General features: G+C 38.4%; 1 protein-coding gene across 1 annotated transcript in view; it reads left to right on the top strand.

The window, feature by feature from the left end:
* The window catches only part of PIEZO2 (piezo type mechanosensitive ion channel component 2), a 325,545-nt gene that overhangs the window by 117,535 nt on the left and 194,048 nt on the right, over positions 1–13,962 (top strand). The window contains exon 3 of the mRNA XM_074146852.1: positions 1,225–1,350. Within this exon, the coding sequence (XP_074002953.1) occupies positions 1,225–1,350 (126 nt within the window). The remainder of the gene's footprint in view (positions 1–1,224; positions 1,351–13,962) is intronic.

Raw genomic sequence — 13,962 nt, 5'->3', positions numbered from 1 at the left:
AACTTTTTCTAAAATTGTTGAATCGTACTTATCTGATTCTTTGTTTTATAAATTACCGTTTGGACCATGGATGACATGCTTGAACTATAAAAAATACAAAGCAAAAAGCTGATTTACTGGCTAGATACAGAATATGAAGCATCGTCTTCTTTCTAGTAGTTGCTCATAACAGACACATGCAGAGTAAGTATGAACAAAACAGGCTACATGTAGAGGGAACATTTCCCAGATATTCTCTGCTAGTTCTTCCCTTCATAGCCTTGGCTTTATTTGTAACCTTGGGTAAGAACTCCAGCAGTGCTGGTCTGTAATCTGTAAATTAAAAAAATAACCCTCAAACGCATGAAGCATGTGGTGTAAAATCTAGGTATAAAATACTTTGGAAATAGAACTTTTACTGCAGATAGGTCAAGTAGGGTGATATTTAATGTTGTCTTTTATCGGCAATAAAACTTTGTCTTAAAGATGCATATTTTCTGAAATACTAATGGTTTACTTTATTTATTCATACCTTGCAAGTTTGGCTGCCTGTGATGAAGCTGAATGTTTCCTAGAGGATTTATAAGGCATTTTCTAAGTCTTCATTAAACATTTTCTATTGGGTTTTGGCTATAGATATCCAATAAATCATAGAGGAATTATGACCAAGTGTATCTGGCACAAGATTCTTCAGTGTCTACTGAAAATTATTTCCAAAAGCTTCTAAAGGATGAGGAAGAGGGCAGTCTGCACAAAGCAAAGCATTCATTTGGAGTACGTCTGTGCCACTGAGCCAAACTGAGGGTTTTGTGCTGTTATGCCCCCGCCCATGTAATTTTTTTTGGAATGAGTAATTAGATTAACAGGTTTTTATTTTCTCAAGATTTGAAGTATCATCCATATTTTGTCTTTGTACTAGGTAACATGATGATAAGCGTTGTGATGTTATTATTGATGTAAAGTTACTGTCTGGACACGAGAAACATAATTTTTTTTAATCCAAAAAGTAAAAGGAAGTATTAGTAATAACAATCATTGAGGTTTGTGATTAAAAAGTACTCAAAGATGCTATAATTTAAGTATGGTTTTTGCTATGATGTTGACTCTTAAGGGGCAATCACACATAATCGGGACCGACTTGTAGAAATATCCTTGGTCAGGATACTTTTACTGATTTAATACTGAGAACCTTTAAGCAATGTTTAGAAATTCACCAACTTTATGTATGTATATTTTGTCTTTTAGGGCATACAGGACGATTATTAAAATCTCTGTGTTTCACCAGTCTATCATTTCTGCTGCTGCACATCATCTTTCAGATTACAATAAACAGTCTTGAAGCTGGAAAAACTATTCAACCTGGTTTTAACTGTGAGTAAAACCTTTTGGTTTTTATTAGCATTTTAACTGTCCAAATGCTTCAGTGGTTTGAAAGGTGAAGCGTTGATGAGAAGGCACTTCGCATTGTGCTCCTGTGGGTTGCAAATTGCTTCTGTTTCCTTAAGCTTGTTGCCTTTCCAAGCTTGTTGTCTGAAGAATTACTGTTAGTAGGACAAGAAGACTGGATGGGTTTAAGAAATGAGAGAAGTGTATTAACTATTTCTTCCCACCAGAGATGCATTTCCTTTGGGTTTAGCACTGACTATTGTATGTCTTCATCTTTTAAGCTTTCTCAAAATACCCTCAGAACCTGAGGTGTCTAGACATTTGTGTTATTAGATCATAATTCAATATATTAAGAAGAAAATGAGATACAGTAATAAGAACGCCTCTACCCATGTATTATGCCTGTGTCTGATGGAACCCTCTTAAGTTGTTTGTTTAATTTAAGTCTTGACCCCAAGATTTATGTTTCTAAACAGTATTTGTCTCTCTCTTGCCTGTGTTGTATGGGAAGAAGGACTTTCAATTTCTATTTATATGTAAACACTACTTGAAAATATATTACATGACATTTTGTATCTTCCTCTCTCAGGAAATGTTCTTCAATAATTCAAAAGCAAACATTCTTTATTGTGCAGAAGTTAATTAAAATATCCATCCAGTGATTTGGATATGTAACCTCCAGGTAGAAACTATTTGTACTTGTCTTACAATGCTTACATTTAACATTTAAACCTGTCAACTTACCTTTGATAAATGTCCATTTAATTTATCGCAGAGTATGCTGCTGCCACTTGAGTAAACAGTTGTACGACAATTCAACACAAGAAACCTTATGTGAAGTAAAGCACTTGACTTAAAGTAACAAAATCTCAGGAAACTTGGAGCAAGCGTTACCATTTCACCTTTAACTCAAACCATTTCTTAAAGTAAAAGGAATAATTGTGTTTATGAAATATCAGTTTTAACTGGAATTTCTTGGGCTCTGTCGGTTCAAATCAGACCTTCAGAGCTTAAAAATATATTTTATTTTTTTCAAAAATGTATATTACTGATTAAGTGAACTGAATTAGTTCCTCTCCTATATCTGTTTAACATTCTTATGACTAAAAATACATGATTTTTACTTAGATTAGAGTAATTGTATCGGCTAGACACTGTATCAGTAGAGAGTTCCTAACTGTCCAAGATAGAGGTGAAACCACTGCCTTTTTTCTTCCTCCTGTAGTGGGAATTGGGATCTCCAGTGGGAATTTCACTGAATTTCACTGAATTTTTAGAGTTGGAAGGGACCATAAAGATCATCTAGTCCAACTCCCCTGTCGAAGCAGGCTTGCCCAGAGCATGTCAGAGCATGTTACTCAGGACTGCATCCAGGCGGGTCTTGACAATCTCCAAAGAAGGGGACTCCACAACCTCCCTGGGCAGCCTGTTCCAGGGCTCTGTCACCCTCACCATAAAGAAGTTTCTTCTCATATTTGAGTGGAACCTCCTATGTTCCAGCTTGTGCCCGTTGTCCCTCGTCGTCTCACTGGCAACCACTGAAAAGAGTCTGGCTCCCTTCTTCAGCCCACCCTTCAGATACTTTTAAGCATTGATAAGGTCTCGCCTCAGCCTTCTCTTCTCCAGGCTAAAGAGTCCCAGCTCTCTCAGCCTTTCTTCATAAGGGAGATGCTCCAATCCTTGAATCATCCTCGTTGCCCTTCACTGGACTCTTTCCAGTAGTTCCCTATCCCTCTTGAACTGGGGAGCCCAGAACTGGATGCAGTATTCCAGTTGTGGCCTCACCAGTGCAGAGTAGAGGGGGAGAATGACTTCCCTCGACCTACTAGCCACACTCTTCCCTATGCAGCCCAGGATTCCATTGGCCTTCCTGGCCACAAGAGCACACTGCTTGCTCATTGTCACTGATTAAAAGAATTACTTCATCCTGAAGAGTCCACTCCTTAAGAAACAGACAGAATGTACCATTTCTGCCTGTTTATTAACAGTTGCTGAGTGCAATAGCTTCTATTGTATCTGCCTTTAATAATGATTTCCTTACCTGGGGCCTCACAGGGCAGCAGGTATGGCTGTAGCAGTACATTAAATGTGCTTCAGATTGCTCTGGTTGCCGAGATGAGATGACTCAGGTCCTCCCCATTAAGTGTCTTTGCCTCCTGGGCACAGAGGGTGGGTTGAAGTTGCCTGTTGGGAATGGTATTTGTCCCACAGGAAGTCTCAAACTGTGCCTGTCTTGTTTGGGAGAGAAGTTGGCTGACCAAAGTTGTTCCAAGATTATTTTAACTGTTTAGCAACATGAAAAATTCAGCTGTTGAATTTCAGTGCCTGAATACGTTTGCAGAATAAACTAGCACCATTTAGATTACTGGTACGGCTATAGTCGGTGAGCTTCAGTTGAAGCTAATGAAGAGGGGAACGTGATACAGGCATTATGGATGCTGGAGTCCGAGGCTGCTGAAGGAGAAGTTAAAGAAGGTATAAAGACCATTGTGAATGAAGGGGACAGAAAAGGCCAAGGTCTTTGCCAGATCAGGCAATAAGATCAATTATTGTCATTAAATGGCACCAGAGTATACATGGTACTGTGTAGGTGAGAAGACTGAATTCCCACTCCAGAAAGTGCTTTGCTAGTACTTCTGCTTGTAATTATTTGGTGACACAGCCCCACTGTATTTCCTGTTCCCTGGCTATATGAATAATGCTTTGCAAAATTGACTACAGCAGTGTGCTAAGCCATAGCTGGAGAAACGACAGCACTGTGCCCATAGCGTCTGCCCAGTGTTATGATCTCTGCATTTTAGAGTTAGCTGTTAATGTTTATTCAACTCTTTTCACTCAGTAAGAAGGGTCGACTGGAAGACGGGAGTTTTCTGTTTCCCTATCCAGACTCGGATCAACTATTAATAAACCTTTTTTTTTACAGATGTTTATCTTACTTTTAAGCCCTGTGTCCTCCACTGGAAATATTCTGCAGTCTCTTCTGATGTTTATCATTAGGAAGTTTTTCTCCCATTAGTCAAAATATCCTGTCTTCCTCCTTCAGCCTGATGTAGAAATGGAGAAAAACTTTCTGATAGTTTTTATGCTTATTGGTTATGTATTTGAAGGCTGCAGTCATGTCTGTTATATGTACTCTTTTCTCTCATTCTCTTCTCTTTATACAACTTCAGTACTTCCAAACTTTCTCTGTGGGTTGTTTCCGAAGAAAGAGATTAGTTTTATTCTTGCTGAGGATAAGACCTTCTTGGTCTACTTCTATTTTCTCGAAGTGGTCCACGTATTTCTTGAAGTTCAGTGCCCAAAGCTAGGCAGTATTTCAGCTGAGAATTTACTAGCACATACTGAAGTTTAACAGTTACCCAAGTGTCTGCAAGTGACACTCCCTGGTGATGTATTACTCCATGGTACTTTTTGCAATGGTAACATTGTCTCACAATTTATTTGTGATTCACTGTAGCCCACAAATCCTTTTCTGCAGAACATACTATTATTTCTAATCCCATATTTATGTAGGTGAACATTTATATGTTATAAGGGAAATTTAAGTGTGTCCCCCCCTTTATTTTAAAAATAGTTTCATCAAGACTGTTCTGAATTGTATCTCCCAATTTGCTTGTGGCCCCTCTTATAGGGCCCATCTGCAAATATCACCTTTAAGGGGTTTTGGATATACTAAAATGTTTTATTTTTCCTTTAAATTTAACCTTTGTTTTGATTTTGCTGGAACTGTAATATCTCCCTGAGTTTAAATAAATTAAAACATATATTGCCCTCATGTAAATGAAGTGAGAGTGAGTAGTGTAGCTGTGCACTTTTGGTACACTACTTTTGAGGCTGAATAAAAAGACAGTACAAGGAAGAAGGGGAAAAAGTCTAATAGCAGAAAGGAGAAAAACCTTGCAATTATTTTAGTTTATGTTTAATTGCTTATTGTTTCCATGATGAGGTATATGAAATTTTATGTGGTCCTAGAGTGATTGTTCCCTGTGTTGCTTTCATCCTACAGGGAAGTTAAAGCTGATTCTACAACTCCCTAGTTTTTACCTCAAAAAATTAATGAATAAGTATTTCTACTTAATTCTGTATTTTTTGGAATTTGTTGCCTTTGTGTATTTAATAATCTAATTCCTAACAGTTTCAGAAATGAGTGAGGCGGGTATACCTTTGTCTTCAAATTCTGTAGGCTAGTCTGTCTGAGTATGTTCAAATGCCAACTTCTGAGTCAAAAGATCATTTTCTGGTTTTAGGTTTTCTTTTCACACTGCTGTATTAAAGGCTCTGAAAATATTTTCATTTTGGTAATAGAAACACTTGAAAAATGTTTGAATTAGAGGCGTGATACAAACTATCACCTCTTAAACCTTACACAGTTATAGTTTCATTTTGGAAATGAAGAACAACCATCCCTTTATCTTTTACATCTAGAAGCAGTTTAATTTGGGCCATCTGCAAGAGCAAAGCATACATGTAGCAATTCAGGCTCATTTTAAAATATTCTGGTCTTATCCTGGACTTAATTTATTCAAAATCAGCTGATAGATAGTCTTTAGGATAAGTAAGTTCTGGAATGTTGACCACCTTCATTTTGTTATTCTTTTTTTCCCCTTCCTCTTTTAGAGCTCAGGTACCTTCTCTTTCAGGATGACTACAAAATGCTACAGCATTCTCTAAGCTGTATAGGAGACGTATATTGGTGGGTTGGTAGAGGTGTTTAAAAATGTTTAGCCAACAGAGGGTCCTTGTTCCTTCAGAGCCTTGTGAGTATTGCCTAGTGCTAATAAAATTTTGTTGTTAGAGCTCCTTATTTAGCTTAATGAAAGATTTCTGGTTAGCCACAGCTGCATTGTATGGAACTAACATTGAATACCCCCCAGATAGTTTCTTTTAAAAATCATAGTTCATATATGAGAGGAAAAGAAGAAATACAGAAAGCGTGAACTGAGCTAATCTTCTTAAGCCATCAAAAGCTAGGTAATCAGTCTTGTTTCACTGATGATATCTCCATATAACACAGAATCTGATTTTCAGATGTAGTAGTATTCATGCAGTAATACGATTTCATTATTAAATTTGTACTTCTGATGGAATAAAATTCTGATTATTAGGTTAGGTAATGTCTTTTGAGTATAGAATCTGTGAGACAGGCAATTGAAAATTAGATCACAAGGTAATATGAAGTCTCATTCTTCAGTATGCACGCTATAGTTTTTTCCTAGGACTAATTTTAAACATCCTTAAGAATGGCATTTCCACCAGCAGGATTTTTTTCCATGATGTTCTTTTAAACTTTACTTCCAATAAATTAGTGCAATTATTCCTCATCATACTACTCCTCTGTAAGTGTATCCTCTTCTTGTGTTTAGTCAGCCTCTAAAAATACTCCGATTTCTTTTTCTCGTATTTGTAGTGGTGTGCATCCATGTTTTTTGTGTGCTGACTCTACCTTCTCTTGGTCTTGAATTCTGCAGATGGATCTACTGAAACACGTTTTTTTAGAACAGTATTTTAGTCCATGAGAAATACAACTAAGAATGGTTCAACTATTCACTCATTAAGTTTGTATTCAATGTTTGTTAGAACACCAAACGGGGCATTTCAGGTATTTCTGGATGTTTTTCTTATACATCAAATAATAGAACTGATGGAGCTGAAATGGATACCTTGAAATCCTTCTGAAGACTTTCTGTGAATCTCTGCATTTGTTTACTGTCTACAGTTTGAATGCTTTATTAACAAAATGGTTACGTGTAGAAAAATGGATAATAGGCTTAAAGCACCAAGTTGCCTAGATAGCTTCTCTGTGAGATCATGGGAACTAAATTCAGATACTTCTCTGTCCCCAGTATGCCGAGTGAATGTCAAACAAGTGCATGCCACCATTGTGGAATCATAATAACTTTATGCTTTAGATAAATTTTGAAATGATTTCTTGGCTGAAAGACCATCCTGTGTTTGCATTACTACAAGTGTGTCCCTGAGGTTTTGGGTTATATTAGGAAGCAGCGATACCAAGTACAAATAAATTAGGTTTCACCATTTATTGAAAGCTCAGACTTGGGACTCCAGCTAACCTTTCATAAGAATGAATAATTACTTTTTCCTGTATACCTGGTGAGATTTCGTGTCTTTTATGCCCTCCTGAGTATGCTTTTAAGGTTGTACTGGTTTTGCAAAGTACTGCATCTGTACATTCAAGAAGGCCAACAGGATCTTGGCCTGTATCAGGAACAGCATGGTGAGTAGGACCCGGGAGGTGATTGTCCCCCTGTACTCAGCACTGGTGAGGCCCCACCTCGAGTACTGTGTCCAGTTTTGGGCCCCTTACCACAAAAGAGACATTGAGGTGCTGGAGTGGGTCCAGAGAAAGGCAACGAAGCTGGTATGGGGTTTGGAGAGTAGCCTTATGAGGAAAGACTGAAGGAGCTGGGATTGTTTAGCCTGGAGAAAAGGAGGCTGAGGGGAGAACTTATCACTCTTTACAACTACCTGAAAGGAGGCTGTAGCTGGGTGGGGGTTGGTCTCTTCTCCCAAGTAACAAGCAATAGGGCAAGAGGAAACAGATTCAAGTTGTGCCAGAGGAGGTTTACATTGGATATTAGGGGAAATTTCTTCACTTAAAGGGTTGTGAAGCATAGGAACAGGCTGCTCAGAGAAGTGGTTGGGTCACTGTCCCTGGAGGCATTTAGAAGATGCGTAGACATTGTGCTAAGGGACATGGTTTAGTGGTGGACTTGGCACTGTTAGGTTAATGGTTGGACTCAGTGATCTTAAAGGTCTTTTCCAACCTAAACGATTCTATGATTCCATGATTTCTAGTTGGATTTATTACCCATTGGAAATAAAGATGTTGGTTTTACTTGTAAAGGGGCAAAATATTAAGAGGCTTCATACAGAGTTTCATATTTCTTTTTCAAAGGTGGGTCGCAGATTCATGCAGGCCTTTCATATATCATGGCTAACTGGCCCAACTCCTGCCTGGAGTTTGAGCGTATCTCATGGGCTCTTGTCATCATTTCACAAGAAGCTGCCTTGAAAACAAATATTTTGAAAATATTGAAAATTTGAAATACTATTTCATGAAACAAGTATTATGATAATTTCTTGACCTTGAATTGTCTGGATAATTTTGACAATTTAATCCAAATGGCAATAACAAAACTAGTAAGTTTATGTAACAAGGTAACATTTTTGATCAGAAGTCATGGCGAAGTAAGCATTTCCTTTCGATACTGAAAAAGTCACTATGTCCTCTGGAATGATTTTTCTTACTAAAATCAAAGGTAACAGCCACATTGTACAGTGCCTAAGCAAACCAGTGTTATATTCCAGGCAAAGCAGCTCATTCTTCCCTACTGAACGAATCCGTTTCTCATGGACCAGGCAGAGCTCAAGGCACTTTCTAGACAACTGTTTTAGCTGCAGAGTTGAGACCTTCAGTTACCTTCCTCTTACGTATAAAATACTGTTCCTTTTCTGTTTAATCAATTCTTCATTTCAACATTCAAGGTTCTACTTCAAACCTGAGCCCTTCTTTTGACCTCATACCTGCATTTTCTCACATTTCTTTATTCTGAGATGTGTCAACACTGAAGTGTTTAGTCCCTTCAGCAGTTGCCGTGGGCTATTGTAGTTGAAACTAAAATGTGTATCATTTGTAAGCTTCTCAGTTTGAAAATGTATGTTTAAAAGCAAACCTTTATTCCATTAAGAGTGGGCATTTTCTTGCTGGACATCTGCATTTTAATCATATTTTTCTTTGTCATCTCAAAGATTATAATCTTGGCCAAAGTCTGAGTAAAAAGAATGCTTTTAAATGTGTCAGAACCAGGTCTTTCTATTATCACAGAAGTCAGGTTGTGCTTGTGTGGTGCTTGTACAAGGAGCAAGAGGAAAAGTTTCAGAAATGAATATCCAGTACAGCAAAGCTTTTGTAGGATGAAAACAACGAGCTGTATTACTGCAGAAGAATCAGGATAACCTTTCATTGAGGTGATATATGTGTTGAACTCAGCATTTTCTAAGCCTGTGATGTCTACTTCAGCAAGTAAAGTACAAATTTACAGTGTTAGACATTTAACTAGACCAGTTCCAGAGTGGGGAGTGGTAGCTCATGGGGAAAGACAATTATATGCAAATATTTTAATAGCTGAGATTGTACAGATTCTGCATGCTCTCCAGCACCCATGTAAGACTGACAATACTGAATCCCATAATATAAAAGTCTAGTTTTAATGGAATGCAGATACCTGCATATTTTTGAAGTCCCGAGCTACAGTCTTTATTGACTATTAAATCATTACAGACAGCTAGTTACCTGGGAAGACATTTTGTTCAGTTTTTATGATATATCAGTTACTTCATGTGTTTTGGCTTTGTGGTATGTCCTTACCACGCTATGTGAAGCTTCGTTGCTTGCATTATTAGCAAGATACTAAAGGCTCAGCATATGAGAAGCTGAAAAGGTTTCCAGAATGCAGGCTAATAAAACTTTATAAAAATGAAAGGGAACTGTGAAAACTACTGTTCTTTATTAAAAGTCAATATATGGATTTCATCCTTCTTATCCCAAGCAGTAAGACTGTCTCTTTGTGGTTCTTCCATTCGCCCAGTGCAATGTGGATTAAAAAAAAAACCTGCCTTGACTTAGCTTGTAAACTCCTCTGAGAAGCGACTTTTCCTGTTCTGTGGTTTGTACTGTATGACTTGCAGCAGGAGCTGGCGGTGTGGCTCGGGGCTTATGAAGATACCACAGCTTAAAGAATAATGAGAGGAGGATTTCTTCAGAGCTTCCCTCTTACCAGTGACTAACCCCGCAGAATAATGAGCTTAATAGCAACGAGTAACCATTTATCCAAATCTCCACTGAGAGAGGGAAAATTCTTCAGAAATTAGCACAGGTAGCGCGCACAGGGATTGCAGTAGAGCATTCATAGCTCCTGTCATACTACTTCACATGACAGGTACCTCTGAAAACTAACAAATGACAGAAAGGTAGGAGACATGACGTAAAGGGCAAAAAAAAGTTAATGTAGTTTCTACCATTCTCTGGTTTCATAGCGTGCGGTTTCTTGCATAGGTGATACGCAGTGTCTGAGTCATTAAATATGTAAAAAGGAATTTTTCTGTGGAGTCAAGGAGAACTTGGGACTAAAAAGAATGCTTAGCCATAAGAACTACTGTGAGAGCAGGTTGTGGTGGCACAAATACAGTTGTTATACAAGGTCTTAGAAAGGCATGTGGTTGTACACTATTACCAATGACCATTTCTGACTGTCAGTTCAGCGTTTCCAAGAGTCAGAAATCTATAGCATGTGGAACAGATCTGATAAACTTTTAATTAGTCAAAGGTGTTAGTGTGCTTTTTTTTCCCTCACCAGAAAATTCCAACAATAGTTTATTCTACACATGAAATTTAATTTTCCTTTAATTCAGAACACATTGAATGTCAACATTTCATCTACACTTTTAGTGCAACTTTATGGATCCAGGAAATTTATGACTGGGGAAACAGAAGCTTCTGTAATTGCTTCTTAGGCATGTATGATAAGTCCTGCTTAATTTCCTGCTGGGTGTTACTGCCTAGCAGTTCGGAAGGTTGGTGTTCATTGTACTTATGGAGTCTTTATTTCTGGACTCACATGCTGCCATGTGAAAACTGAGCAATATTCTAAATAGCAGTTTTCACCCTTTGATATATTAAACCTTCTGTATAATGTATATAATTGTGCTGTAATGGTATTAGCATACTCATTTGTGTTCCTCCATTTAAGAGAACCTGACATGGGAAGTGAACCTTCTCACTGCCACTCACAGTTTGTGGTTTTGACAGTCAGATTTGTGTTGGAGAGAAGAGCTGGGAAACTGCTGGGTGGCCCATGGGATGTACTACTTGTTTCTGAAGCTGGTGGACTTCTGAAGGTATTCTTATGTTACGCCTGAGGAAACACCCAGCATGCTTGTTGATGCTGTGATGCGGACTTGGACAGTTTTCTTTTGTGTGTCCCAGTTGTAGCTAGGATGAGTACACCTGACTGTGGGGTAGTAGAAGAGAAGAGTGACCGTCACCATCACCTTGTTTTGGGGACTGCTGGTAGGAGGGATCAAGTAGCTATTGTCTGTCTCCCTCTGCCCTCTTAAGGGTAGGACCTGAAGTAGCAAATGTAAGGCAGAAATCAAGGCCAGCTGTGAAGGAGAAGGCACTTGATAAAACTTGAATAGCAGAGAGGAGAGCAGAATGTATGTGTGAAGGAAATTAAGTCAGAAGAGAGTAACTGTTTTGTTGATTTATACTCTTGGTTAGTGCTTTTAAGCACTGTTAAGAAGCAAAAATATAGCACGAATCAAGAAGCAAATGTGCAAAGAGTAGCCTTCTGTATTTTTGTAAGTAGCCACTCCCTTGCTTGTCCCCTAGTTATATGCTTAACCTTTCTGTGAAAATCTTATCAGACAGCATTTATTGACAACTACTTTTAAGTCCCAAGTTACTAGAAAGCCTGTTTTCTGTATTATGAAAAGTTTTTGAAGATCAGCAAAGTCAGAAACAGGCTGCTCGCACAAAGAGTTGCAGTGAAAAAACTTATCTACGGGGTTAGACCTTCACACTGACAGCAGCCCTACTGTTGGGGTGGTTATCCTGGCTCATTGGCAGTGTTTTGCTGTATCAGTATGGGGTGTGGAAGGACCAACACCACAGTGCTTTAGCAACCAGCATCTCTGGGCTGGTGCAGAGCACCATGTTGAAATGTTCCCTTGTTGATCATTCAAATCACTGTAACATAAATATTTTACTGGGGAGTCTTACTGTAGAATTATTTTTCAGGAATAGGAAACTATATATTTGCATGTTGGACATTGTTTAGACAGATACTTTCCACTGAGAATAAATATTTCACTTTATTTCTGGGGATTTGTCTCTTCTGTTTGGCTGTTTACATCTTTATGCGTTGCTCTTCATCACATAATCATTTTGAGTATTTCTAGAAAACCTTATTTGTTAGCGTGCCTTTACATTTGCCTGTGCCAACATTGTAAGTTTGAGGGGGTTTTGGTCACTGAGTCTGAGCCTTTTGCGCCTCGTGATACTTCAGGTCAGCAGCGTGACCTGGGTCTCAGCTGTGAAGCAAACAGCAAATTTGAGTTGAGCTGATGACAGCTGCTCACCACAGCCACTCTGCTATGGCTGGACATCTCAGCTGCAAGCACAGGCAAGGTGTCATGCCTGGGGGCAGCAGCTACGAGGGGTGGTCCCTGGCGGTGCAGCACCCCCAGTTGGTGGGCTCCCCTGAGCAGCTTGGGTTGGAGGCTGCTCAGGACAAAAGCCAGCTCTTGACTCATGGTTAACTACGAGCTGCAAGGATGGGGTTTACTGAGCTGTTCCATGCAATCTGTGACGTAAAACAAATCACACCATGACACAAAGCAAAAGGCATCGCTTGCATAAATATGGCTTAGAGCCATCTGGGAAAAAAATGGTTTTTTTAAAGACTTGGGCTTGAAATGCTATTGCGGGCTCTCCTGCCTCAGTGTGTTAGAACATAGTCCTAAACCTGGGTCAAATACAGTGTGGACCTGCACACTTCAAATTTTCTTCCAAATGGAAAATCTGTCTTAAAATTCCCTTCAATTTCTGCCAGATATATGAGTCTGGTTCAGTAACCACACAGGATGCCTTACACCTTTCACATAAACAGTGTGCAGCGTATCTGTCATGCTTATGTTTAACACAGAGCAAAATAAATAAGAAAAAAATCCTTAACACTCACAAAAGAAAAAAAAAAACACCCTTCACATCTTTGGAAGGAAGACAACTCATTAGATGAATTTAGAAGGGTAGACTTGATTTCCAAAGTCTTAAGCATCCCTCTTTTGTTTCATTACAACTCTACCATTTTCCTGATATCTGGATCTGGAGCATTGCACCATTTCCATCCATATATACTGTGTTTACTGCTGCATTTTATCATATCACATTCCTTTAAGGATTTGTTTAAAGGAATCAACAATTTGAATTCCAGAAATGTTATAGTCATCATCGAGACCAAAACCAGAAAGATTTTCAACAGCATCAGTGAAAGTTGTAGTAAATGAAAAAAGTTTCATGACAAAACTGTAATCATATTTCTATGTGCTAGAAATAAGGAGAGTAGAATATACTATCTCTCAGAGTCCAGTGACCAGAGAATGAACTTGATTTCCAAATATCATCACAGATGCCAAATGCCTATTTTAAAACTGAAAACCATTTTAACACTATTTTCACACTGAAATAGTGTGAAACATTGAAAAGCATTTATGATGCACTCCAGCCAGTGGCTGATAAGACTTTTCTCAAGCTTTTGGGGGTGTATTATCTTCAATTTATTACCATACTCTGTAGAAGAGAGAAAGGTCATTCTTGATAAAAATATTCTTCAGTCCTTTCCTGAGGGGAATTGGGATTAACATAATTCAGAATACATTACTTAATAAAAGATCCTACTGGTATTTTTCTGTTATGTATGGAGTTATACATTTCAAACAAAGAGAGCCAGTCCCCAATCCAAAAAACACAGTGATAAGAACTGATAACATTTTATGTATATTTTGTTCATGCATCAC

This window comes from Numenius arquata, chromosome 4 (assembly GCF_964106895.1).
Source record: "Numenius arquata chromosome 4, bNumArq3.hap1.1, whole genome shotgun sequence".
NCBI classification, from domain to species: domain Eukaryota; kingdom Metazoa; phylum Chordata; class Aves; order Charadriiformes; family Scolopacidae; genus Numenius; species Numenius arquata.
Note: the sequence above shows the minus strand (reverse complement) of the source record. Positions and strands in the feature narration are given on the sequence as shown.